General features: G+C 36.9%; 2 protein-coding genes across 8 annotated transcripts; one reads left to right on the forward strand and one right to left on the reverse strand.

The window, feature by feature from the left end:
- The first annotated feature begins 17,608 nt into the window (after nucleotides 1–17,608).
- LOC107771941 (protein EMSY-LIKE 3-like) lies at nucleotides 17,609–25,485 on the forward strand. Of its 7 annotated transcripts, XM_016591409.2 has the most exons (12): nucleotides 17,629–17,917; nucleotides 18,057–18,146; nucleotides 19,280–19,410; nucleotides 20,460–20,519; nucleotides 20,888–21,090; nucleotides 21,177–21,512; nucleotides 21,613–21,801; nucleotides 22,809–22,877; nucleotides 23,498–23,719; nucleotides 23,820–23,888; nucleotides 23,971–24,034; nucleotides 25,069–25,485. In XM_016591409.2, exons 5-12 carry the CDS (start codon nucleotides 20,992–20,994, stop codon nucleotides 25,227–25,229), a joined length of 1,209 nt encoding a protein of 402 aa, XP_016446895.1. In that variant the 5' UTR covers nucleotides 17,629–17,917; nucleotides 18,057–18,146; nucleotides 19,280–19,410; nucleotides 20,460–20,519; nucleotides 20,888–20,991; the 3' UTR covers nucleotides 25,230–25,485. The 7 variants fall into 7 exon arrangements, with proteins under 7 accessions (XP_016446896.1, XP_016446897.1, XP_016446894.1 ...); XM_016591410.2 differs by lacking the exon at nucleotides 19,280–19,410 and having other exon boundaries at nucleotides 17,609–17,917; XM_075254618.1 differs by lacking the exon at nucleotides 19,280–19,410 and having other exon boundaries at nucleotides 18,057–18,092.
- A 225-nt stretch (nucleotides 25,486–25,710) lies between these two features.
- On the reverse strand, nucleotides 25,711–27,611 carry LOC107771942 (uncharacterized). The gene is made up of 2 exons (XM_016591415.2): nucleotides 27,074–27,611; nucleotides 25,711–26,092 (listed from the first exon to the last, which is right to left on the reverse strand). The coding sequence occupies exons 1-2, from the start codon at nucleotides 27,438–27,440 to the stop codon at nucleotides 25,770–25,772; spliced, it is 690 nt and encodes a 229-aa protein (XP_016446901.1). The 5' UTR covers nucleotides 27,441–27,611; the 3' UTR covers nucleotides 25,711–25,769.
- Between the last annotated feature and the right edge of the window lie 60 nt (nucleotides 27,612–27,671).

Raw genomic sequence — 27,671 nt, forward strand, 5'->3', positions numbered from 1 at the left:
CACACCATGAAGCCTAACAATCTCCTTTATATACAACTTCGCATAATCTTCAGCCGTGTAAGTTGTCTTCACTGGCAGAAAATGGGCACATTTGGTAAGTCGATCAATTATCACCCAGATGGAGTCAAACTTATGATAAGAGTGAGGTAATCCAATAATGAAGTCCATATTAATCACCTCCCACTTCCAGGTCGGAATCTCTATATTTTGAAGCAATCCACCAGGTTTCTAATGTTCTATCTTTACTTGTTGACAATTGGGACACTGGGCTACAAATTCTGCAATAGACTTCTTCATGTTATTCCACCAATACTGCTCCTTGACATCATGATACATCTTTGTCGAGCCGGGATGGATGGAATATCGGGATTGATGAATCTCATTCATAATCTTCTCTCGCAACCCTGCCACATTAGGCACACATAATCGGCTCTGGTATCTCAGTGCCCCATCTTTTCCGATCCCAAAAGCCATACTTTTACACTGTTGAATGCTTTCTCTTAATCGTACTAAGATAGGATCTTCATATTGTCGTGCTTTTACCTCGGCTACCAAAGATGATTCTGATGTATTCTGTACAGTAACACCTCCATCATTAGAGTCTAACAATCCGATTCTCATATTGGCTAGCTGATGAAGCTCTTTAGTCAACCCCCATCTACCTGCCCCAATATGTACTAAGCTTCCCATTGATTTACGGCTGAGAGCATCTGCCACAACATTGGCTTTACCGGGATGATACAATATCTCGACGTCGTAGTCTTTCAATAATTCAAGCCACCTACGCTGCCTCAAATTCAACTCTTTCTGCTTGAAGATGTATTGTAAACTCTTGTGATCTGTGTAGATGTCAACATGGACGCCGTATAAGTAGTGCCGCCATATCTTCAAAGCATATATTACTGCAGCCAATTCCAAATCATGGGTTGGATAATTCTTTTCATGCTTCTTCAATTGTCTTGATGCATAAGCAATCATCTTCCCACGCTGCATCAATACGCACCCCAAACCTATACCTGAGGCATCACAATATACCATATAACCTTCTGTTCCTTCAGGAAGAGTGAGCACTGGTGCAGATGTCAATCGATTCTTCAGCTCCTGAAAACTACGTTCACAAGTGTCAGACCACTGGAATTTGGTAGCTTTCTGTGTTAACTTAGTCAATGGTGATGATATAGAGGAAAATCCTTCTACAAACCGCCTATAATATCCTGCTAGCCCTAGGAAGCTGCGGACTTCTGATAGTGTTGTAGGTCTCGGCCAATTCTTTACTGCATCGATCTTCTGAGTGTCGACACTAATACCCTCATCAGATATCACATGGCCAAGGAATGCTACTGAGTTCAGCTAGAATTCACATTTGGAGAGCTTAGCATATAACTTACGATCCTGAAGCATCTGTAATACTATCCACAAGTGGCCCGCATGTTCCGCCTCCGAACGAGAATACACTAGAATGTCATCAATGAATACAATCACGAACACATCAAGATAGGGCCTAAATATAGTATTCATGAGATCCATAAAAGCTGTTGGGGCATTTGTTAGCCCGAACGACATCACCAAGAACTCAAAGTGCCCGTATCTTGTCTGGAAGGCCGTCTTTGGAATATCCTTCTCCTTAACCCTCGCCTGATGATACCCTGAACGTAAATCAATCTTGGAGAAATACTTGGCACCCTGGAGTTGGTCAAACAGGTCATCAATTCTTGGAAGTGGATACTTGTTCTTTATAGTAAACTTATTCAACTATCGATAGTCGATACACATCCATAACGACCCATCTTCCTTTCGCACGAATAGGACTGGCGCACCCCAAGGTGAATATTAGAGACAAACACTTACGACTCTACTCTATGCATGATCTAGATTCAGGAAGAAGGTAACAACCCTAGATGTCATGTAGCCTCCTGATTATAAATGTGGCGCGCTACACATCCATAATCAAGACTCTACTAGACATGGCTCATAGACAATCCCTGGGACAGACTTGCTCTGATACCAAGTTTGTCACGACCCAAACTAGAGGGCCATGACCAGCACCCGACCACACTTGCCGAACACTAACGTACATTTCATCTAACCTTCATTATTATCTTTTAGGGCTGACGAGATCAATATAAATGGTAGACCTGGATCATGGACAACCAGCAATAAAATATGACGGCATGAACATACATAGCAGGGGATGACCAGACAATCAAGAAACTACATATAAGGTATGAGCTACCACGCTACTATGAAAGACTATACAACAAAAACTAGCCGACAAGGCATACCAAACTATACATGAGTCGACACCTGTCTATGAGCCTCTAAAGGAACATAAGTGCTGCAACATAGCTGGAACAGGGCCCCGACATACCCATAATGTCTATAACAAAAATGCATACCAAGACCAAGGCAAGTCCGGAGAAGGGATCTCGCCAATCACCGCTGAACTGGACAGCCTACTGTGGTGGGGGAGCTGCACCTGCCTGTCTATCAGGACCTGCAGCACGACATGCAGCGTCCACAAATAAAAGGACGTCAGTACGAATAAAGTACTGAGTATGTAAGGCAGGGAACCATAAATACGATCAGTAATGTAAGCAAGGATAGAGAATATACAACCTGTAACATCTTAGTACCTCTGAGGGCTACTGACATGAAATGCATGATACATATGTATAAATACATAAACCTTTAAAACATTCGCCTCAGTGGGCATCATCATCATCATATCGTACCCGGCCATAATAGGCTCGGTAAAAAACGTACCCGGCCATCATAAGGCTTGGTAGAATCGTACCCGGCCACGTGGAACTCGGTAAAACCCAACTGATCAGTGGTTGCACAATAGGTGCCGTACCCGGCCAACTATAGCGTGGCTCGGTAGAGTAAAATAGATACATATATATAATGCATGCTCGACTCATTGAATCACATTCTAAACCTTTCGGAGTGACGTAAGGTCGGTATCCTCTGTACACGTTATTAGGACTAACTCTTCACTATGAACCTTATAAGAATCAGGAAGTACCAACAATATTGATAACATAAGAATAAGAGAAGCAACATTAACATCAATCGTTCCATAAGAGGGAAAACAATGTAAGTACTGCTAGCTTCTAAGAGTAGAGTATCTTTGGAAGCTCGTTCATTACATTATGTACAATCGGAGTCATGCAAAAGAAGGAAAGGGATAGCCTCACATACCTTTTATATACTGCCCCAATCTCAAGCTATGCAATTGTCAAAACTCCTTAGTCTACAATAAGAGAAACGATACTATCGTTATCATTTAAGCGTCATAACTATTATGTATCGACCACAACCTATTTTATGATGAAACGGACAGCACCTCCCCTATATATATGACTTCACACCATTCAAAACAGTCACCAAACAGCCCAAACAACATCAATAATAAACATATTGAGCCTCCCAAAATAGTCCACGCACAGCCTAATCACTCCATACATACGACGACCACCGTAGTCGTGTCAAACGACCCGGAAATGTTACGAATAACTATCATCCCACAACCCTACATATATATGGTGTTTCTCCACACCCTTCCTCCTCCAAAACTCCACAAAACAGTAGTAAAATACGCAGCCCAACAGCAACGCAAAACAGTCCACAAAACAATAACATTACTAGCAAGCCTTTCGATATATATTTCACAAGTTCTTGTTTCAATGGCTTAGCCGCAACTTGGATAATCTTAAATACATATAGAGTAAGAGGTTACTTACCTTTATACATAAAGAACAACTCCAATTTGACCTTAAATTTCCATGAAATATCCCTCCAATGCTGTCACAACAACAAAAAAGCGGAACTAGCGATCAATTAGTGTATTTCGGCACTAGAATCACTTTAGAAAGCTTGAAATCACCTAGGATTGATATTAAGAATATGAGGGAGTATTTACAGAACATAAACCCTTTAAGAAAACCTTCCACATGAGCTGGAGCGACACAAAAATGAGCAACAACAAGAAGAACAAGAGACTTACTAGTGCCACGTAATTCCCGACACTTGATTTGTGTTGTTTGCCCTTTTGTTGGGTCTTGAATCTTGAGAGAACCTTGAGAGGATGTTCCTAGGGTTATAAGGTCTGAAAATAGTGAGAATAAATGACTTAAAACGGGTTGGAGGCATCCTATATAGGTCCAAATATCTTAAACCGCCTTAGTGGGCCCCATAGAGAGGTGTTTGGCGCAGTCTCGCGAAAATGCGAATATCTCTCTACTCCAAGATCGTATCAATGAACGGTTTAATGCGTTGAAAACTAGACTCATAGATATTTAATTTGTTTGGTAGATCACCCCGTAATTCCTTGTAAATTAGGATAAATGATTAGAAACATTTTACCTAATATTTAAGTCAAATTATGAACCTAAGTTGCGACAACTTTTGTCGACTTTTGTTTCATAACTCGTTTGACTTCAAGACTTATGATATAGATATTATATGATCAAAATACCTTAATAAATGAACTCTTGAGTGTATTAAGCACCACTAGATTTACCTGAAAATACGAGTTACAACATCCTTGATTCATTTAACTTCTAATACTTGTTAATCACCCTTGTACACTCTTGTATCACTTAAGACCAATAGGATTGACTTCTTATCATCTCAAAGATAATTCCTTCTTGGATTTATGTTAACTAATATATGGCATGAACTAACACATGTGGATATGGGTTGTAACAGTATTGGTATTTTTGGTTGAGGTCCCGAGGACCTCGGGATGATTTCGGATGGCTAACGGGAACTTTTGAAGTTGGAAATTTCATAATAGACGAAAGTTGTAAATGAGTGCGCACAAGGTCTACAACCTATCAAATTAAAGCCCTTTGAGTCTAGTTTCCAATGCAATAAACCGTTCGCCATTTGGAAGTGTATACAGGAAGTTATGTCCATTTCACTGGTCAGGTGTCAGAGCGCGCGAAGTATCGCGCGAAGTCGCGCATTTCGCGCGTCTGAGGCAGAATGCTCAGCAAAACGCGCGAACTACGCGACTGAAGGTTTTTAAGTACCCCAAGACCGGCCTAGAGAGTTCCCAACTCATTTTTGGGGTTAAGGCTTGCTCTCTCAAGGGGATTTCGTCCCAAACTTCATCCCTATGATCCTAAGGTAAGATTTTTGGAGTATTTTGAGTTGATTACTACTCCCAAACACTTATATTAACATGGATTGATCTTAAAAATCCTTAGATTTTCAAGAAATTCCTTCAAGAACTCAAAGGAGGGTTTTGCAAGATTTCTTCCAAAAGGTAATCCTACACCCTTAGACTCACATATATGGATATATTATGGAAATATGAGTATGAATCAAGTATTACAACTTATTGTATGGTGGTTGGAAGCCATAAATTCCCAATTTAAATACATGAACATGGTAGGGATTTAAAGGTATTTATTTGATGGAATTTTTGTTGGTTTGGGTGTGAATGGTTGATCACACATATGATGTTAGGAGTATAAATTGTTAAAGAATAATAGTGTGATGAATTGTTGGTTAATGGTGATAGTTGGAGGAACCAATGCTATAGTTAAGAGGTGTAAATATTTATACCTACAAGATGTTTGATAATATGCCTAAATGGCATAATTTATGGGATCTAGTACTAATATTGGCCATATTGAGTGTTATATGGTAGATTGAAGTTACATAACTGTATGGGATCATTATAGTATCATTAAGGGGCGAATTTCTGATATGTATGGTTAAAACCCCGTCTTTTAGAAATCGAACTTCATCGAGGTTTGTGTGATTTTTGGCAGATTCGTCAAACGAGGAGGCCAATTAGAGAGGCAAAGGCATAACGAGCTAGAGGTGAGTAATAGATGTAAATGCTGTTCTGAGGGTTTGAAACCCCGGACTTTCACATCATAACGCTATATTGAGGCGTGACACGCACTCCATGGTGAGTGCGAGGTCGGATACTATTGGGGATTGTGACTTGGTACATCCCATGTGATGTTTATACTATACTGGTGATTGATACACATACTTCATTGATATTACGGGGCTTGATGCCATGTTTGGGGCCTTGTGCCGATTTGTAAAATCCTTCGAGGATTGATATTACTGCTTAGCATGATTTGCATATCATTTAATTTCAGTCCAAGGTTTTAAATGTTGTTTTGCAAACTCAGCCATAATTCTAAGTGTTGAAAACTTAAATTATATTTTTAAATGTATTCCGGGCTGGGAACTTCTGTTTTGTAAATGCCCAAGGGGCTTATTATATTATTTTCTAGACTGATTATAAAGTGACTTGAAACAGTGGTAACAATGACACTGTGTGATATACTTGAAACAGTGGTAACAATGACACTGTGTGTGACTTGAAACAGTGGTAACAATGACACTGTGTGATATACTTGAAACAGTGGTAACAATGACACTATGTGATATACTTGAAATAGTGGTAACAATGACACTGGATGATATACTTGAACAGTGGTAACAATGGCACTGTATGATATAAATTGGTCAGGTAACAATGGCTGACCGGTCAGGTAACAATGACTGACCAAGATATTGCGCTTGGGCTGTAGGAGCCCCTCCGGAGTCTGTACACACCCCCAGTGAGCGTCGTCGACGATAAATAAATATGGATGGCTCGGGCTGCACGCCGCAGTAGGTACTGGAATGTACCATCATATGCATTGCATTGCATTCATGTATTTGCCTTTATACTGTTGTTTAGTTGTTCATTTTCAAAAAGGGTTGTACCGTCTTAGATAGCATGATGAAGTGTTCTTACGTGATTTCTTATCGCTCAGTTATTATTTACTCTTATTACCACTGAGTTGGAAGTACTCACTTTACTCCCTGCACCTCGCGTGCAGTTGCAGGTACTGTTCACCCGGTAGCGGGTTATTAGCGGACTGAAGGTATACTATTGTAGCTGAGCAAGGTGACCGTCAGCGTTCACGGCACCGTATTCTTCATTGATTCTAAATTCCATTCTGTATATTGCTGGTCTTGTATTAGTATTTAGATCTTTAGATGCTCGTGGCTTGTGACACCCCGATTTCGGGCTGAGTCGGGATGGTTTCCATTATTCTATCATGTTTACTTCGCACTTGTGATTATATTATCTGCGAATTAGACTTATTCCTGCTAAGTAATTATAAAGAGATGTATTGTTTTGTTGTTAGCTGGCCTTGTCCCCACGAGAGGCGCCATCACGACCGGGTTGAGATTTTGGGTCGTGACAACTGCACATCTTGATTTTGGATAACGTGGAAGGTGATAGCAATATTTTTTTGCGCAAGTAATATATGCCCACATCAATATGATGTAATGAACAACAACAAATGATAACATGTAAAATTACCACTATGAAGTTTAGAAAAAACGCATTACAAAACTACAAACAGCATGACAAAAACTTAAGCATATTCAGTTTGAAGTGTTAGGCTGGAGTTTTAGCAAATAAGCTAAAAAAAACTTCAGCAGTTTATTATGAATAAATCTGAAGTTTTCCAAATTACAGTGCAAAAACTTTACTATAAAAAATAAGCTAAAGTTTTGGGAAATACAGTTGAAAGCCAATTCAAAAAACAAACTTAATAACTTATTTCATCCGCAAGATCAGAGTCAGGATCCATAAGCTCGATAAAGAATGATTTTACAATATCAAATCCAGCTAATCTAAATCGATTGGAATCATATTCACTAGCATCCATCTCCAACCACTCTATAAATCTTTGCATCAATCCACTGTCTTGATTAACATAATGGAAGGGACACCTTCTTGTATTCTTTCCTACTTTCCAATCTTGCCCCCTTTGCTTTTTTTTTATAAACTACATAAGGAGATCTCAACCAAATACTCTCCATACAAATCCTTTTCCCATTTTTATCTGGTTTTCCTTTTGCTTGCTCTTCCTGCTCTTCAGTCACAACTAACTGATGTTGTTTAGCAGCAGGGGGGAAAACTACAGCCATTGTGGCAGATGCTTGACCAACTCCCTGTTGTTCTTGACGTTCTTGTGTCTCTTCACGAACAATAACAGTAGCAGAATTACCTTCTGAATCAGTCCCTTGTGTACTACCAAGTGAAAATGAACATAAATTGAAGTTGGGGATATCACTGGTGTCACACATACGAGAACTGAAAATCTTCCTTCTCTTAGGTTTTGGAAGAAGTTCTGATGCATCATATGAGATTTGCAAAAGCAAAGAAAATATAAACATAAATAAAACTGATAGAAAACACACATTAGGCAAAAAAAACAACTTGTAATCTAATTGCAGAAAATAACTACATAGTCTAAGTGTTGCGACATAGATGGTGTTTGCATTCCAATAGATCCTATATCTTCATGCAAAAAAATAAATAATACTGACTAAATTTATAAAATAATACCAACACACTTCACACCTGTCTGTGAGGCAACATGTGTGAATATATGTATTTTTCCCTTTTCATATAGCTCCATAAGCTCACCAAATTCTTTTTGAGCTGCCTCGAGTCTTTCTGAAAAATCATTCAAAAACATAAAAAAGAAAATAAAGTATGTAAAATTTCAAACTGTAAAAAATATACTTCAATCAAATATAATAAATTCATGATCTATAGAATACCTTGACATTTGTCTTCTGCTGTGGTTTCCCCAGGCTGCATGCCTTTGTCAATATCAACATTTACAGCTTCATTCAATTGTGAAGCAACGTCGAGGAGCATTGGAGTATTCTCTGGAAGGTTTTTCTCAACTCTACCTTCATTCAATTCAGCATCATCAGAGAGTTTTTGAGTTGTGTCAATTGAAGCACAACTAGTTTCAACTTCTACTGCATATTCATAAAGAGGGTGAATAGATCAACTAGTTTTTCTATATATATAACATAGAAAAAATTTATACCTGTAGTGAAAATTTCACTACAGAATATTATAAAAAAATAGTTAAAACTTCAACTCTAAGAAGGCTGAAGTTAGACAGTCACAAACAAAAACTTCGACAGTTACAAAAAAAAACTTCAGCTCTAGAATTGAAGTTCGACAGTTACAAAAAAAAACACCAGTTACAAAACAAAACATTCAGCAAAAAAACATGCTGTAGTTTTTACAAAAAACACAAACACATGAAACAAAACTTCAGCTCCTATCTAAGGTATCATTGAAATATTATAAACTTCACACTTTGTACCTGTAGTAACAATTTCCTGTGTATCACCACCTAGAAGTTCTTTGCAAATAGCTAGTAATCTTGCATACCGATCGTCTTTCCCAATAGTGCTAGACACATCACTCGCATTCAGTTCTAAAGTACAAACAGGTGCTTGATCTCCATCGCCAAACAAATTGCCTTTTCCAATATCACTTTCCAAAGCACAACTCGGTGCATGTTTTTCAGTGCCAATAACTTGATCATCTGAACCTTTATCGGTTGTTAACTCTTCATCATTTCCATCTTTACTCTGTCTACAAACACTGGATTGTTCCTCTTCACCTTGTTGTTGAACATGTTCATCGCCTTCAACAGCCGCTTCCTTATGTGTAGCATTATCGTCTGCGACTTTACGCAATGCATCATGAGCATTATGTTCTTTAGTCTCAACAACTTGATTATCTGCACCTTGATTGCTTCCAATATTCTCAGTTGATAACTATGCTTCATCATTTCCATCTCTGCTCAATCTATCAGCACTGGGACGTTCCTTTTCAAATTGTTCTTGAACATGTTGATCGCCTACAAAAGCCGCTTCCTTACGTGTAGCATTTACATCTGTGATTTTATCTGATGCATCATCAACAACATTAATATCCGATGGATGTTCGTAATAGTCGTTCCCCCTATCATATTCTCGATGGTTACTCAAATCAAAATTGCTATCGTCCATTCCATTTGATTTGTTGACAATCTTAAACAATTGTTCAAACTTCTCATCAAAATATTCCTAGAAAAAAAATTACTAACAATGATTAATTTAAATAACATCAGCAGAAATAAAAAGACTTCTATATAAATTAGCTTACCTTCACTTTACAAAAACCGCATCCCCAAAAGCAGATCGCTCCTCCTTTTTAAACTTATCGAAAACTTATTTCACAATTGTGATTCTTTCTTTTTCTGCATGCCTTTGAACCTCCATCGTTAATCTCTAGAATAGACACATAACAAAAATTCAGATATAGAAGAAAACTTCAGCTCAAAAACATGTTGTACGTTTACAAAACACAAAACCAAAAAACTTCAGATCAAAACTTACAGAACATATTATGTCGAGTAATTCATTGTCATCAAAGTCACTTGTAGAACGGTTAGAACGACTTTGGATACGAGATGATTTGCCATTAAAAGGAGTTCGATTCGCTTCTTTTGATCGACTCCGACTACGTGGTGATTCACCAATAATAGGAGTTCAATTCGATTCTTTTGATCGACTTAGAGTATGCGTGGTGATTCACCAGTTGAAGAACCCGCGTTAAGTACCTTTGAACGAATCCGGCTGCATGGTAATTGGCCAATTAAAGGCATTGAATTCAATTTCTCTTCTGTAGGAATTATATCCAATACCTAAAGCTGCGATATTTCTGTTTAATACAAAAAAGTATATTATGAGAAGAAGAAAACTAATACGTGAACATATTAACATAAAGACAAAAAAGTAACTTACTTCATGACTACTGAACATCTCAAAAAGTTCGGGAAATTTAGGCTCTCCTGCAAATACATAACGTAACATCCTGGGAACCTGAGGGGTATCAAGGTACTCATCCTCTCTTATATACTTCTCCCGAATACCTGGGAAGCGCTCATAGAACCAAGCACATAACGGTTATGGAAATCTACCAAGTTTATACTCAGTTGCATGGAATTTGTTCTGCTTGTCCAATGCATGTTTCAGTGAGTAAATGAGCTTCTCATAAGCCATATTACCTCAAGGATATTCAGCACAAACCTTATCATCTTCAACAATAGATGCATACTCCTCCATCACAGATGACTCGGTCTTTTTCCCAAACAAAATAGACTCTACAACAAGAATTTCCTTAAGCTTCACAACATCATCATCGCTCTCACATACGTATATGTGATTCACAACATTCTTTGAAATTTCATTCCGAGTCATAAAATCTCGAATATCCTTGAAAGTCACACCCTTAGACTTACCAAAATAGTGCTTCAGAATATTGCTCTCTCGATTAATTGGTTTTTCAACATTATGTAATATGATCTGCAAACCACACATAATGTGAAAGTCTTCAAAGGTGATGGAAATATCATGGCCAAAAATCTTGAAACTAATCGAGTCTCGATCATTCGTGAATATTCGAGAAAGACACAGACAATGAACCAACTTCATGCTGCATTTGAAATTCTCCATAGCCATAATGTATCGAAATGTACCATTATGAAGCTTATCTCGTTGTGTAGGAGTCAAGAAAGTTGCAATTAATTTCTTCAAATCGTGGTTCCCCTTCCAGTAACCCCTAGAGTTAAACCAATCTCGAAACTCAAAATATTTTTGACCTGGTCTTGTAGGTGGAGGAGCAGGGACATAAGGACCTGGGGGTATTACAGGTAGTCTAGGTGCTTTAGGTGCATTAGCTGCTTTGTGTACTTTAGCTGCATTAGGATCTTTAGGTGCCATCTGTTCAAAAAAAAGTAAAACATACAAAAAATATCATCAAGACATTATCAAAAAGATTAGTTAAAACTTCAATCTCTAAGAAAGCTAAAGTTCGACAGTTACAAAATAAAACTTCAGCTTTAGAGCTGAAGTTCGCCAGTTACAAAAACAAAAACTTCAGCTCTAGAGCTGAAGTTCGACAGTTACAATAACAAAACCTTCAGCTCTAGAGCTGAAGTTCACCAGTAATGAAACACAAAAACTTCAGCTCACCAGTTACAAAACACAAAATATTCAGCCCCATGCTGTAGTTTTTATAAAAAATAAAACACAAATTCAAATCCAAAAATAATGCCAAAACATGAAAAAAAACTTCAGCTCCTATCTAAGGTATCATCTATTTAACTCTCAAAATTTTTAAAAATTTGGACGTCTAATCACTTAAGAATTTATAGAATTTTCATCAACAACATAAAAACTCATTCAAAAAACCTAAAAACACAATCGTAAAAGTAAAACTAATGCACTTATCAAACTAAATACTAAGAAACTATTTAATCATAAATACATGACTATCAAAACCAAAACCAGAAAAAAAACCCAGAAAATCGTAAAATAAAACCCAAAAAGTTAATGCAATGTACTTGTGATTAAATCGTAATGTGGGAACAACGACGAATAGCAGTTGAAAAATCAAAACAACGATGAAAACCCTTTGATTTCAGAAAAGATTAAATCAAAAAATGCGAATAACGGGAGAGAGATAGAGACAGTAATGGACTAGCGTATACTTGGAGAGAAAGTAGTCTTTTAATGAAGAAGGGCAAAATAATCTTTTTAAAAGGCTTTTAACAAAAAAATAGGTATGGTGCAAACAGAAAGATAAAGCGGCTACAGGTTAAAAAGGGGCGCCCAAATAGGGCGCCTTGTGCAATTTTTACCTGATTGTGTATCCCCTCTGCAAAAAAGTAACAAATCGTCAGCAAAACATAAGTGCACTAAATTGACTTTAGCACAGTTAGGGTGGTATTTGAATTCCTTGTTCAACTTTAAATATTTCAGGAGCCTGCTCAAGTACTCCATTGCCATTACAAACAGTACATGTGACAATGGATCATTCTGTCTAAGTCCCTTCCTTAACTCAAAAGGCTTTGCTGGTTGTCCATTTATTATTACAGTATAGGCCATAGTACTTATACACTTCATGATCCACCTTACAAACTTCTCAGGGAAACCTAGCAGCTTCATAATTTGCTCAATATATATCCATTCCACAAAGTCATATGCTTTTTGTATGTCAATCTTAAGCATACACCTTGGTGATATGTTCTTCCTTCCATACCCTTTAACCAGCTCATGGCTCATGATGATGTAGTCACTAATCATTCTTCCTGGTACAAAGGCTATTTGGTATTTGTCTATGAGCTCTGGTATAACTTCATGTAGTTTTGCAGTTAAGATCTTAGAAATTATCTTATATAATACTGTGCAGCAAGAAATAGGCCTAAACTCCTTGATGTTAGTAGGATTCTTCACTTTAGGTATCAAGGTAATAGTAGTACAATTTATGGATTTGCACAGTTCAGTAGTTTCAAAGAACACTAGTGTTGTTGCTGATATAACTTCCTTACCAATTATATTCCATGCCTTTTTGAAAAAGTAAGAATTTTATCCATCACATCCTGGTGCCTTACCACCATCAATGCCCTTTAAGGCTATTTGCACTTCCTCCTTAGTGACTGGCTTTATTAACTGCAGTTGTTGGTGTCTGCTCAGAACATTACCTTTTTGCATAACATCTGGATCAATTACTAGTAAAGTTGAGGCTGCTGTACCAAGTAATATTTTGTAGAACCTTAAGATCTCCTCTTCTACATCCTCAGTATTTTGAATAATTTGCCTTGCACTATTTATTAAGCTGCCTATATGGTTCTTTGTCTGCTTATTTCTTACACAAACATGAAAGTAAGCTGTGTTAGAGTCCCCTATCTTTAGCCATTTAATTCTTTCATTCTGCTTCATAACACTTTCCTCTACTTCCAACCACTTGGCCAGTTTAATTTTTGTCTCATCTTCTTGAGTTGTTACTGTATTGTCACATTATGGGGATTTCATCCCCTTTTGGTTGTTCATCAGTTTGTCTCTTGCTTCTTTGATCCTGGTCCCCACACTACTGTACTCCTGATTATTTAATTGCTTCAGCTCTCCTTTCAGTTTTTAGAGCTTATACCACACATTCTGCATTGTATTTCTCCTATGCCTACTTCTCCAGCATTGACTGACTATTTCTTCAAACTTATGATGAGTTGCTAAGTAGTTAAAGAACTTGAAAGGTTTCTTACCCTTTACCATAGGCTCGTCAACAGTTATTTTTAAAGGGCAATGGTCTGAAAAGCCTGGCTGCATAATGATCCCCTCCATGTTAGGTTATTTTTATATCCACTCAGCATTGACCAGAATTCTGTCAATTCTACTATGCACATGGTTGTTAGTCCATGTATAGTTTCTCCCTATCGTTCTGAGTTAAGCTAGTCCCACATTAATTACAAAGTTTTTGAAATCTTTCACTTCCACTTATTGCACTGGGTTCCCTTGCACTCTATCATCTATGGACATTATGCTGTTAAAGTATCCCATTATTACACTTGGACCATTTACTCCATTCATGATTCCTCTTAGATCAGCCCACATACTCTTTCTGTCTTGAATATTATGTTTCCCATAAACTGCAACAAAGGTGAACAAAATTCTCTTGTGCTGCTTATTCTCATGATATACCAATTAAAGGTTGGGATTGAATTCCTTGATTTCTGGAAGGAATAAAAGGTGATATATATATTTATGGGCTCAGTCACCTGCCATGTGGACCGTTTACTATTATATGATTTTAATAGACGTATCTATTTTATGGTCACATATGCATTTGTTATCAACTTGCAGTTTGGTTTTTGCAAGATTGCTTGCTCAAATTATTAGAGCACAATTCCAGAACATAAATTATGATGATTTATCTTGATAATACTGGTTTAAATCCAAGTTAGTTTAGCGGAAATTGTTTGCCTCCAATTATAGCTAAATCATTGGTTATGAGAACAAAACTCCCAAAAATAAAATTTGGTATGAGATGTATTATTTAATATACACCAGCACTTGTACGCATCTAGCCAAGTTATGAAAATTTCTCCCTATCACAATCGGTTCAGGGTCAGGAACCAAATAATTTCTATATAGAAATATGAATGTGCTATATGATTTAATTATGCCACTACAATGCACAAAGATGGGTTACCAAAGAAGGTTGGGAAATGTGTTGGTGATCCCAACATTAGGGGGAGAAAATGGATAGATGAGAAAGTGATACGTGAAATGAATTATTATGAATACATATAGATCCTTGTACAAGAAAATATGAACTTGAAGTTCAAGTTATTACTAATTTATAAATTATTGCCAGACGCATTTGCTGACCCAACTAAATGTCATATTTCAGCTGTTAATGCTCCAAATACAATAAAGTTCATGAGGGACAGAGTCTATGGCACGCATGAAGCGTAACAGACCAATCAGTTCCAAAGATAAAACTCCTTGAAGAAGGAGAGGGGCAAAATGGTCATAATGAGGAGGCAAGTGCTCTAGAAGAGCACCACGACATAACACTTCATAAGACCTCATGTGAGAGGCTCAGGTACTTGAAAATAATGAGATAAAGAGATCTCAATAAGTTATGTCTTTATTGTGTAATAATTGAACTGATATAAAATGATCGTCGACGATATTGTTAACATAATGTAGCGCTCAATATTATTAATATTGACGAGGATCTTGAGCTCAAATCTGTCATAAAATTTGGACAGATAAATGATTGGCCAAATGAAAAATACGCAATAAAAATTGAATTCACTTGAAAAAATGTGAAGTTGGGTGGATAGTCCCAACACCTGAAAGTATAAAGCCAATGGAGGTATAAATGTGTTCTTGTGCAAAAAGTTCATGTCGATAGACATAAAGACGACGTGTGACACAAGAAAATTAGTAAATATCCTCACATTGATTATATGGAGACATGTTCTCTTATGGTGGATATAATTATTTCAGGTTTTAATCTGGCAATACATGAAAACTTGATATGCGTATAATGGAAATCATTGAAGGATTAAAATTGTTCTGAAGCATATTAATGTTTCCAAGAAATCTATTAAATAAAGCTTCAAAAATCCTTATACGGATTGAAACAATCAAGACGCATGTGGTATAATCGCCTGTGTGAGTACCTATTGAAAGAAGGGTACAAGAATGATTCAATTTGTCCTTGTATATTTATAAAAAGATCTGGATTTGAATTTGTTATAATCGTTGTGTATGTTGATTCAAATATCATTACAACTCCCAGGCAACTTCCTAAAGCAGTAAACTGTTTAAAGAAAGAATTTGAAATGAAAGATCTTGGAAAGACAAAATTTTGTCTTGGTCTACAAATTGAGTATATGAAAGATGAAATTTTTATCAATCAATCAGCATACACTAAAAGGATTTTAAAGCGATTTTATATGGATAAAACACATCTATTTAGTACCCCGATGATTGTGAGATCACTCGATATAAATAAAGATCCATTCCGGCCTCATGAAAATAATAAAGAACTTGTTGGTCCTGAAGTACTATATGTTAATGCAATTGATGCACTAATGTATCTTGCTAACACTAAAAGGCGTGGCATAACATTTTCAGTTAATGTCTTAACAAGATATAGCTCTGCTCCTACAAGGAGACATTGGAGTGAAATCAAACACATATTGTGTTATCTAAAAGGGACTACCAATGTGGGCTTATTTTATGGCAATGATTGCAATCCCGATCTTGTTAGCTATGCCGATGTAGAGTATTTATCTGACACACACAAGACTTGATCTCAAACATGCTATGTGTTTACATGTGGAAGTACTGTCATATCTTGGCGATCGACTAAGCAATCAATCGTGGCTACTTCTTCTAATCATGTTGAGATAATTTCTATTCATGAAGCAAGTCGAGGATGTATTTGGTTGAGGTCTATAATATATCTTATCCGAGACAAATGTGGTTTGAAGTGTGAAAAACTACCCATAATTTTGTATGAAGACAATGCAGTATGCATAGCCCAATTGAAAGGATGATTCATAAAAGGAGATAAGACAAAGCACATTTTACCAAAGTTATTTTTCACACATGATCTTCAAAAGAATGGTGATATCAATGTGCAACAGATTCGTTCAAGTGATAATATGGTTGATTTGTTCACCAAATCTCTACTGACGTCAACCTTCAAGAAACTGGTGTACAAGATTGGGATGCGAAGGCTGACGGATGTGAACTGATGCTCTCATCAGGGGGAGTTAATACGCGGTGTACTCTTTTTCCCTTACAAGGTTTTGTCCCACCGGGTTTTACTTGCAAGGTTTTTAATGAGGCAACCAAAAGGCGTATTTCTAAATATGTGTACTCTTTTTCCTTCATTAGGATTTTTTTTCCCATATGGTTTTTTCCTAATAAGGTTTTAACGAGACACATTATTTATGGACATTCAAGGGGAGTGTTATGATAAATATCATATTATGGTGGATGTCTACTCTTCCTCCATGATCTTCATGTCAAATGCTTAATGACATATTCAATGACATATTTTCTATGTTCAATGACATATTCCATGACATATTTTCTTCACTTTTCATGCCTATATAAAGGCCTTGTAATAGATAGGAAAATACACACAATTAAAAAAAAAATCTCTTCCTTCTCTATATCTCCATTTCTTGTTCATGTTTTACTAAATTGCTTTTATTTCCTTGTTCCACATTGCTACTTTGAATTATATTTCATAACAGTTATCCAATTTTAGGGTAATATTTATTCCGTTTTAAGAAATTGGAGGCAAAGATAAGGTATAGTTGGAAAATCAGCCTTAGTTCAGGGGTACTTACGTCTTTTCGCAGGACCATAAATTTGTTTTTCTTGTTCTCCATTTTCCTTTTCTTTTTATTTTTCCTTATTCCAAACTGGGCTTTAGCATTTACATCTATAAATTCCCATCCCTTTGAATCTTTTTTTCTTTCTCTTCAATTCAACCCAATCCCCTCTTTCTTGTTGGTTCATAATTGTCCGTCCGTACGTCGAATCTGTGCTTTGTTTCAGTTGCACTTGAAAAAAACAAACAATTTTTTCTCCGTCAGCCGTTTCATTTTCATAGAGATTCATCAAATTCTGAAGCGTTCTTGAGACCCATTTTGAAGATCTGGTGTTCTGTTCTTAGTTTCTTAGTATATGGACTATGAACTTTTAGACAGCAGTGGTAAGTCCCCTTATTAATTGGCTCCAATTCTTGTTCTATTTTCCTAGGTTTAGGGTTTTCCTAATTTCCCTAAACCCCTTTGATTTTCCTCGAATTCGGGGTCTGTAATTATGTACAATTATGTCCTTATTCTATTTAGGTTATTCCGCAAAGGGTTGTATTGTGTAGATTTGTGGTAAGCTCCGCTGGATTACTCTCTGAAAATTAAGGACAAAGAAACTAGGGCTCGGTATGTGGTTGGTTTGTGGCATTTCTCTTATGTGGCATTGCTTTATTTGTAGCGTTTTCTTTTTCTTTGTACTTGTTTTTGGCTAAGTTTGAATGATTGGATGAATTTTTTTAATTTTGTCAGTTCATTATTTTATGGCGCGATTACAGGCTATTCTTAGAGTGGTTATGTCTTTGTATTTGTTTCAAACGAATTGTGAAGAGTACTGATTGTGTGAATTTTTTGTTTTAACTCAGTACATGGCATCTGTAGTTTAAGAAAGTTTGTATCCCAGTCATATCCTGATACATCTATTTTGCTGGAAAGGCAAATCTTTATTTTTAACTTATTTTTCCCCTAGAAAAATCAAGTCTGTTTCCAAGCATAGGGTTAATTGCTTCCTTTTGTGCCTTTTTCTATTATTCTTTTGCTTTTATAAGAAGGGGGGGGGGGGGTAATTTGGGAGGGAGCAGCACTTAAATTAAGACCATGTGAACTAATAGATTTTACAGTATGCACTTCTTCATTAATATCTCTTTATTACTTCTTCCCCTTTCATAGTCGGAGAGAAAATATTCCTCAAATTTAAACCGCATTAATAATGTTTTATATTGTGCAGATTATTATGTTCATTCATCTGGTTTGTGGAGGAAATGGTTTTATTCTGAATTACTTAGAGAGGCCTTCTGTCCTTGTTTTCATTTTCTTTCCTCTTCTTGAGTCTGGATTAAAGCAGTGTTATTAAAAGCCATCACTTCTCCGTTTAAAGTGATGACGCGATTCAAAGCGAAGTGTTTTTTGGGCGAGGACATGTCTTTTAGAGAAGTATTGCTTCACACAATGACGCACAAAGTGATCCCAATGAGAAGCGAATTTTTGAATCTCAACTTTTAGGAGTTGGATTAATATTGGCATAAATTAGTCATTTTAGTTGCAATTTGATCATTAAAGTACTAAATTCATATACTTTTTGATATTTTTAATTTTACATGTGCATTGCTCTTCTTGCTTTGCACTTCAAGCCTGGTTGACCTTGTCATGTTTTTTTTTTTGTTGCGCTTTTCTCTTTTAGAAGCATTAGATGTATCGAAATGTGTAGTAAATTCTATTTGCTAGGACTGCCTATTTACTATTTCTTCTGGAAATGTCCACAGGCTCCAAATATCCAGTTTATTTCTTAATCAGTAGCTAACTCGTCAAAAACCAGAGGACAATAGAAGCTGGTTGTTGGGGGAGGGGGTTGATTAAAAAGATTGTTGACTAAATCTGATGGTTTCTTTATTAGGTGAGTGCATTTTCACCCATCATGTTATGGCCGGTGTAGCAATGGAGTTAAAATGTGTTTTCAACTGATTATTGTGTCCGCTTTGGAAGCTTTGTTTCTCGTAATTTGGTAACACCATTAAAAAATAAAAAATAGAACCACTTGCAATGAAGATATTTGAAGGGAAGTAAATCTTACTGTTATCATCAAAATAAAAAGGTGGAAAAGAAGCAAAATGTAAAATAACTAGCAGATGTAAATACTTATGACCTAAGTTGCTCGGACTCGGGTGCAGGTATCTGATACGGGGACGGATCCGTGTATCGGACTCGGCAAAATCTAAACTTTAAGATTCGGGGGTGCGGATCCAAATATGGATACGGGTGAGGGGATTCGGCTAATAAAAAATAGAGCTACAAAAATATTGTAAATTTTGAGAGATATTCTATGAAAAACTTACATGAGTATTGTATAATTCAATCTTTCATTCTCCAAAATGGACATTATTTTTTCATTGTTCTAAATCTGTTTTATTTTTGATTTTGAGAAATCAAAATCTCAATTTTTCTCCCAAATTTGTCGGTGGACTCCGGTCAAAGTGTCCGAAGTCAGTTGACCGTATCCGGGACGTATCCCGTATCCAGACGGGGACGACACCAAAATCGAAGAGTCCGTGCAACTTAGCTTATGACTTATCTTGAAGGGAAGTAAATCTTACTGTTATCATCAAAACAAAAGGTGGAAAAGAAGCAAAATGTAAAATGACTTGCAGATGTGAATACTTATGACTTACCCTTTTTTGTTAATTAATGTTGTCAACCATGGAATTTTGTCTCTCTCTCTTGTATGCTATACCAATATTATTTGGACTTTTCTTCGTTTCAAATGTGGTTTTTGCACTTTTCTGCCTTCAGCTATTTCACGAACTTTTGCCGCTGTGACATGCAATAAAGACAAATTTGTTGCCCTTGTTTTGATAAGTAAGACACTTTGTTGCCAGTAATGTCTCTTGTCGCATTCTTACTAAAGAATGAATTGTATGTTTTGTATGTTTATTGTGTTGCTTACAGTGTCTGCGTGGGCCAATCAAAATATGCACTATTAGCATCTCGGATATTTATCTCGGTGAGGTGTGTTACAATCTCTTTGCATTGCACATATCTGGATTCTCTAGAATCTCTTTTTCTTTTTCCTTTCTGAATGAAGGTGGTTGCTGAGTTCTCTTAGAGTAATAGGCTAAATTCGACATCTTTATATCACTAAAATATAGAGTGCCTGATAGTGGGACTATCATTTGCTTAGTTAATGTTTTACTATAAAGATATGTTGAATCTATTTTTTACATGGCTGTTAACCGACCTTTTTACTTTGTTATTGTTCTTGGCTGTAAAAAAGGGTTGTTAAGTACATCTTGTTTTTAAATAACTTTTCACAGTCTTTTCTTTAGGTTACCTCCACTTCAATGGTGTTTTCCTTCACTGTTTTGCAATTAATGTAGGTACTGATGATGATCTGCCTCAATCACAATATAATAGAGCCCCTGCAGGAAGTATTATCGCTGGAAACGGAAGGTCTAGCATAAGTTCAGCCCTATACCAAAGGATGTATGTTGATATGGAACCCCAAATTCACAACCTTGAGCAGGAAGCATACGGTGCAATCCTTCGAGCTTTCAAAGCACAGTCTGATGCTCTTACATGGGTATATAACTGTTACATTATGTGTGTTTGCTCTCTATAGCATTTTTTGAGTGGGCACTTATGCTTTCCAGCATCTATAATTCTCAGGAAAAGGAAAGCTTGATAACAGAACTCAGGAAAGAGCTAAGAGTATCAGATGATGAGCACAGGGACCTACTAACCAAGGTCAATGCAGATAACCTCATTCATAGGATCAGGGAATGGAGAAAGAATATGGGAAACCAACCTGTTCATGAACAACTCCCTAGTCCAACGGTTTCTGGATCAAGAAAGAGGCCTAAAATGTCACAGTCTGTGATAATGCCATTTGGTGCCCCATCCGAGTCATTGCACCATCAGACAATTGGTGCAAGCACACAACCTACAACTCCAGGTGCAAAATGGGGAGTAGCACCAGGAAATGGAGGATTGAGGTCTAGACCTGTATGTTTCTTGATTACTAATGGAGCTTTGTTCCTGTAGTCATAGATATGGATATCAATGTATCTTTGAACATGTTTAACGCATTCTATCTTTTGAATAGGGTCAACCAGTTTTCTCCTCAAAGCCCGCTCATTATCAACAGGCTGGTCCTGGTTCTTCAGGTGCTCTTCGTTCAGGTGAACTTGCTGAAAGACCACGTGACTCCTTCCTTGGGAGAAGAGTGATGACTAGGTGGCCAGATGACAACAACTTCTACGAGGCCATTATAACTAAATACAACGCTGTAGATGTACGTTTTGAATTTAATTAGTGTTTTGGGGGTTATGCAATGTGCATAAATGGCGGGAGGGTGCAAATTATTTGTCAGCATACTTATGTGAGAAATGACCATCAGAAAGGATCATGCTTTCAGAGTGTCACTAGGTGCCAATGCGATTCTCTTTGCCTGCTTTCTTGCTTTTTATAGAACAATGGTACACTAGTAGCCATGTTTATACAAGAAAAATAGATGGTAGCAATGCTCCCTTAGTGTGATATTCAACTAGGAGTATTTTCTTAGTTTTTCCACGTGGTGCTCTCATAACTGGAAATACTTCACTCCTTTTGCCTTTCTCTTCCTTTTCCATGGAAAGGAGGGTAGTTTAAGGTGTTGCAAATTCCACTGAGATAGATAGAGAGAGAGATGAATTACCTATTCTTTAACCTCAAGATTATGTAATTTTTTATCATTCCTTTATCCTTAATCTGATTTTTCTAGATAGGACTTTTTACACTTTAAATTCTTGCTATTGCTTCAACCTTTTCTTTTTTTGGGGTATGGGGTTGGGAGCAGTGGGGAGACACGTTGACTGAAGGGGTGCCCTTCGCTGGAAAATTATATTGTATATATTGGTGAAATGTAATGTGTATATATATAAATTGTTGAATCCCTAGATACAAGAGAACATTTTTCTGAATTCTCTTGATGAAATTCCTGCCCCTGCCACTGGTTCCTACCCTTTGCTTTATAAATTTTTAGTGCAAGCTCCTTGTGATTTGGCAAGTTCTTTTCTCGAAACCTGACATTTAACAATGTTGCTTTTAGATTCTAATAGTTCTCTTTGGAGTTCTGTTAAAACGAAGATAATAGGGGATTGATAAAGCAAAATATTACTCTAGATGCACTGTTCCATGAACTAGATACAGGTTTAAAAAAATATTAAAGGCGCTCTAGGGTTTGCCTGACTTTTAGAGTACCAAAGTAAATTGTTGCACCATGAATTGTATAGTCTGCTGACTTGCATTTTCTTTGTCTAGGGTCGGCATGCTTTGGTGTATGATATTGATACACCAAATGAGACCTGGGAATGGGTTGATCTCAAAGAGGTATTCTCTTTTGTTATTTAATTGGCTGTCTTCCTGCTTCATGTGTGGTACATGTAAATTTGGTCCTTAGAAGAGTCATTTTCTTGAATTCTTTTGGTATATGAATTTAGTACAAATAATTGATACAGTTCGGATGGCAAATTGGTCATTTTTAATCTTGTAAAGTCTAATTGTTGAATCTTCTACAAAATAACGATTCTAATCGTTGGATTGACATATAGAGACCTAGAACTTGCACTTCTTGGGTGGCCTTGCAGCCTTACATAGGTGCCATTTGTGGTTTTTTTTTTTTTTTTGAGATGTTTGCTTAGGTTCCACACTTTTAGCCCTCTGTTGGATAAATTTGTATATATCTCTGCTTCATGATTAATGCAACAATGTATTTCTTGCTCTATGTAATTCTTATGTTATTTCCCTTACGGTTTATGTAGAATCTTGATTGTTTTCTGCTTCAAACTTGTTGAGATAATATATTTAATAATTACTAGCGCCAAAGGACATTATATCTTTCCAAAGAGAAGAGGTGTGAAGGACATTGATACTATAATATAGCATTTTGAACATGGAGGACATTGGGCAATAGATTAGTGAAATCACTTTGTTATTTCCTTAAAATGCAGATTCCCTCCAATGATATTCGATGGGTAGGTGATGATCCTGGAATATCTCAAGTTGGTGGAGGTGGTGGGCCAGGCTATGGAGTTAATACTCTAAGTGCTGGAAGAGGGAGGAGATTTGCTAGGCAACAATTTGAGAATGATGTTCCCGCGTCACAAAACGGAATTGTACAGAGGACTCCAGATGAAATTGAGATACTACACACAGAAACACTGTTAAAGAAGGTATAATACCGACCGGATCTTGGTCAACTAAATAACTCATACATAACAAATACATAATACATCATTTTTAAAGTCTTTTTTTTCCTTGCCGAGCTATCAGGTTGAGAAGGTTATTGATGCAAGTCACCCTGATCTGCTTGAGATTGAAAAGGCTAAGAAAATGCTTAAGGTAGAATCACTTCAGCAGTTCCTTTAGCCTATATTTGTTTCTTCTGACGTCTGAAACCTGATTGCATTTGTTGACCTGACAGGAACATGAACAAGCTCTAGTTGATGTGATTGCCAAGCTTGCGGATGTTTGTGACAGTGGAAGTGGTATGAAATAATTACGGTTTAGGTTATTCTGTTGTGTGTAGAATTGCTCTGGGTTTTGCCTGGTAGTTTCTTGTTCTACTATGTTCTGTGTTATAGAGAGCTTCTTCTATATCGCCATTTTTTAAAAGGGGGAGGGTTCCTGAAAAACAAGTTCAGACACTTCTGATATTCCAACTTTGAGGGAATCACTATTATATTTTGTTTTCTTGACTCTACATTATGGTGGAGATTTTTTCAAAAACTGGTCAATGTTTTTGCGGAAATTTGCAGAACTTGAAAGATAAAAAGTCTGACAAAATGCTATTTAGGACGTTTCAGTTTTCCGCAAAATCCAAAAATTTGCGGAAATTTGCAGAACTTGAAAGATAAAAAGTCTGACAAAATGCTATTTAGGACGTTTCAGTTTTCCGCAAAATCCAAAAATTCCTATAAATATGTTTTTTAGAAAAAACTTATCTTCTAATAGTGTTTGGTTGGAAAAAGATTTCGAAAAACTTTTATACTTTCTTCCAAAAGAAAATCAACATGTTTTGAAAGCAAACATTGTACAGTAGATTTTTTATTTCAGGTTTCGATAATTTCCCAAACAGACGTTTGGGTTTGCTTTATACAACTTACGTCTTCTCAAAAGTTCTGGTAAATTCTTCAGTCATCGCAGCAAGTTAACCTGTTTACCTCTATGAAACGCGATACAGCTTTTACCAGAATGTCCTGCTAGTTGTGACTGTGGCCACTAAAGAATTGGACCATAATGTCGTGATTGATATATTGCAAAAATTAGTATTTTTGTAATTTCACAAAAGAAAAGGAGTTCTGTGGTCTTAGAAACCTGGTGAACGAAAGTTTTTGTCCTAAAAGAATTACCCATTAACCCCCATCATATTTGCATAATCGCGTTTCCAGTGAGCAGATTGTTGTAAATATGTGATGATGTATCAATGGAGACTATACTTTGATTCAACTGTTGAATGCAGTAGCATACCAACAGTAGCATTATAATTCCTCTTTTTTTGTGGTATACTTTATATGATCAGGTGGGGAGCAGCCCTCCTTTCCTAGAAATTATCCACATGGAAGCAATCATGATGGCGCCGATATGGATCCTGAGACGAGGGGAAGACCTCTAACTAACGAAACAGCAAGAGGTCAAGGCGCACAGGAAAATCAGCAAGATGAGGATGTCATCGTTATTTAGTTCAATTTCCTTCTCATAACAGCAACATTTGTACTTTGTCTATGTAGGATTCTGGAGCTACTAAACTTTGTATTTCAGCTCGATTTTATGGTAGAAATGGATTCAAGTGCCATAGTTAGTTGCATTTGTTAATCTTGTAAGACGATGTAGAGTTCTCTTTGTATGTTCTATTTCAGTAACTTTTAGTTGTGCTGCTACGATGGACTCCTTCATCCACCTCCCATCCACTGAATAAAGCTGCTTCTGTTTTCTTTTCCTTTCCCAAGCAACTTTTCTTATAATAGTAGTGTTCATGCCAGGTTGCGTCCATTATTTTATAGAATAACTGTTATCGGCCACTAACACAAGTTTCGGAGATTCCACCCACCAAGGCCGAGATAGATATACTTTTTAGAGCGCAAGACTTACCTTCAGTTAATTCCCCCCCCCCCCCCCTCTCCCAAACCCCCCAAAATATTGACCATTTAAATGTGCCAAAGAATACCAAAGTGTGGCGAAGGCATTGCATGTATTTCAGAAATAACTTAAGGCACATGCAAATCATAATGTGGTAATAAATTCCAGAATCAGGTTCACCATATCAGCATCAAAAGCAGGCCCCTCCATCTGAAAATGGCTAGCTCCTTCGATAAGATGGGTTGTGTTATGCCCTGCAGCATCCTTCAACTTGTTCTCCAACTGTTTAACACTGGTGAACCCATCCTTAGTACCCATCACAAATAGTTTTGGTTTTGGAGATTGTAGTATCGCCTTTTGGTGCCTCCCAAAGAGAATTGAAGCAGTAAAACCAAAAGGATATCCCAAGCTCACATAGGCAACTACTTCCTCTACTTGATCAACTGCAGATCCAGCTATTGCTGCTCCTGTTTTCAGGGAATGAGAAATTCAACCATTGAAAAACACACTTATTGAGACTCAATTCTGGACTTAAGTTGGACTCAAAGCTAAATTTCTTTTGTGAACAAGATTCAGACATGCGATAACCCCATGAGGTTTAAGATGCAGTTTCCTTTTACACTCTTTTATTAAGTATTCAGAGATAGATAGTCAGAACAATATGAAACGCACTAACTTTCCATTTTCCCAATTCAAAAGTATGATATGAGGTCTTCGACATCACGGTGTTTGATTGTAGGAAAACGCAATAAGACAACCATTTAAAAACAAAGTAGAACTAAGAACACAGAAATGAAGACATAGCAAACTGGACCAAAGAGTTGAGAACCTATATAAATTGTACTAATAAGGATCTTAAGATTTGAGATTTTCTAGTGCTAAATCAGTTTATATCAAATATTATTTCCTCTCCTCCAGCTCCAAGTGTCTCTTTTGGGGTTCACACTCTTCAAAGAATTTTTTGCGGGTACTCTCGAGTGACCCATCCTATCCACCAAAGTTCAGGCAGATGACCTCATCCGAGGGTTGGGTTTTTGTTGTTGTTGTTGTTTAATTTCTCCTAAGCCCAAATCACATAGTCATCCCTCAAGAATAAGTTTTAAGTGGAACCAAGCGCAAATACAATAGAAAATTCCAAATATAGCACTTGAAACGTTAACTTCTAAAATTAAACAACTTCACTCTTTTTGGTCTAATATTACCAGAGTTCTAATATGAGAGTAATTTTAAATCATAGCCATAAGTTTGGACCTTTCCATCAAAAAATTTGGACACCAATTTAGCATTGGAGCTCCGGTAAATACGAAAACATTTGCTAATGGCAAAAATATGAATGGGCAGAGGAATGACAAAAAATGAGCAATTTCAATAATACCCTAAAAAGTTAAAAAAAGGAAAACGAATCATCAAACGAAGCAAGGATTAGACGCATAGAATATCGAACTGACCTGCAGAGGAACCAACAAGGATAATTTTCCTCGTTGAGAAATTAGTAACAGCCCATTTGCAAACGGAGATAACATCGTTAATTTCAGCGGATCCAGTTAGGGAAGCACGCCCACTGGATTTCCCAGCACCTCTACTGTCAAAAGTTACAGCAATTACTCCTCGATTTGACAATCCTCTGGCTATGCCTCTCATCAACGCTTGACATCCGCCTAGCACGGAATAGGGATGCACCAATACTGCCACAACAACGTTGTCTGTGGAATTGCTGTCGGAGATTGGCTGGTAAACTCGAGCGTCCAAAGTCACACCAACGGTGCTCTCAATGACACAACTGGTTCTGCTGTTGGTACTACCTTGTTCAGCCATGGATTAGGGATAAACTGAGGGGAATAGTTGGGTGCTAATACGCTTGGGTTTTGGGGAAGAATCAAGTGGAAAATGATGATTGGATTTTGGGAAAGAATTAATGAGACTTTAGATTGGTTGGTTGGGCCGTTGGAGGAGTGCCTGACTTTCTATACTTTGAGAAATAAATGCTGAAAGTTTTTTTTTTTTTTGGCACTAAATAATGTCCCTCCCATTAACGATTTTCTACTG

This window comes from Nicotiana tabacum, chromosome 6 (genome assembly GCF_000715075.1).
Source record: "Nicotiana tabacum cultivar K326 chromosome 6, ASM71507v2, whole genome shotgun sequence".
Taxonomy (NCBI): Eukaryota; Viridiplantae; Streptophyta; class Magnoliopsida; order Solanales; family Solanaceae; genus Nicotiana; species Nicotiana tabacum.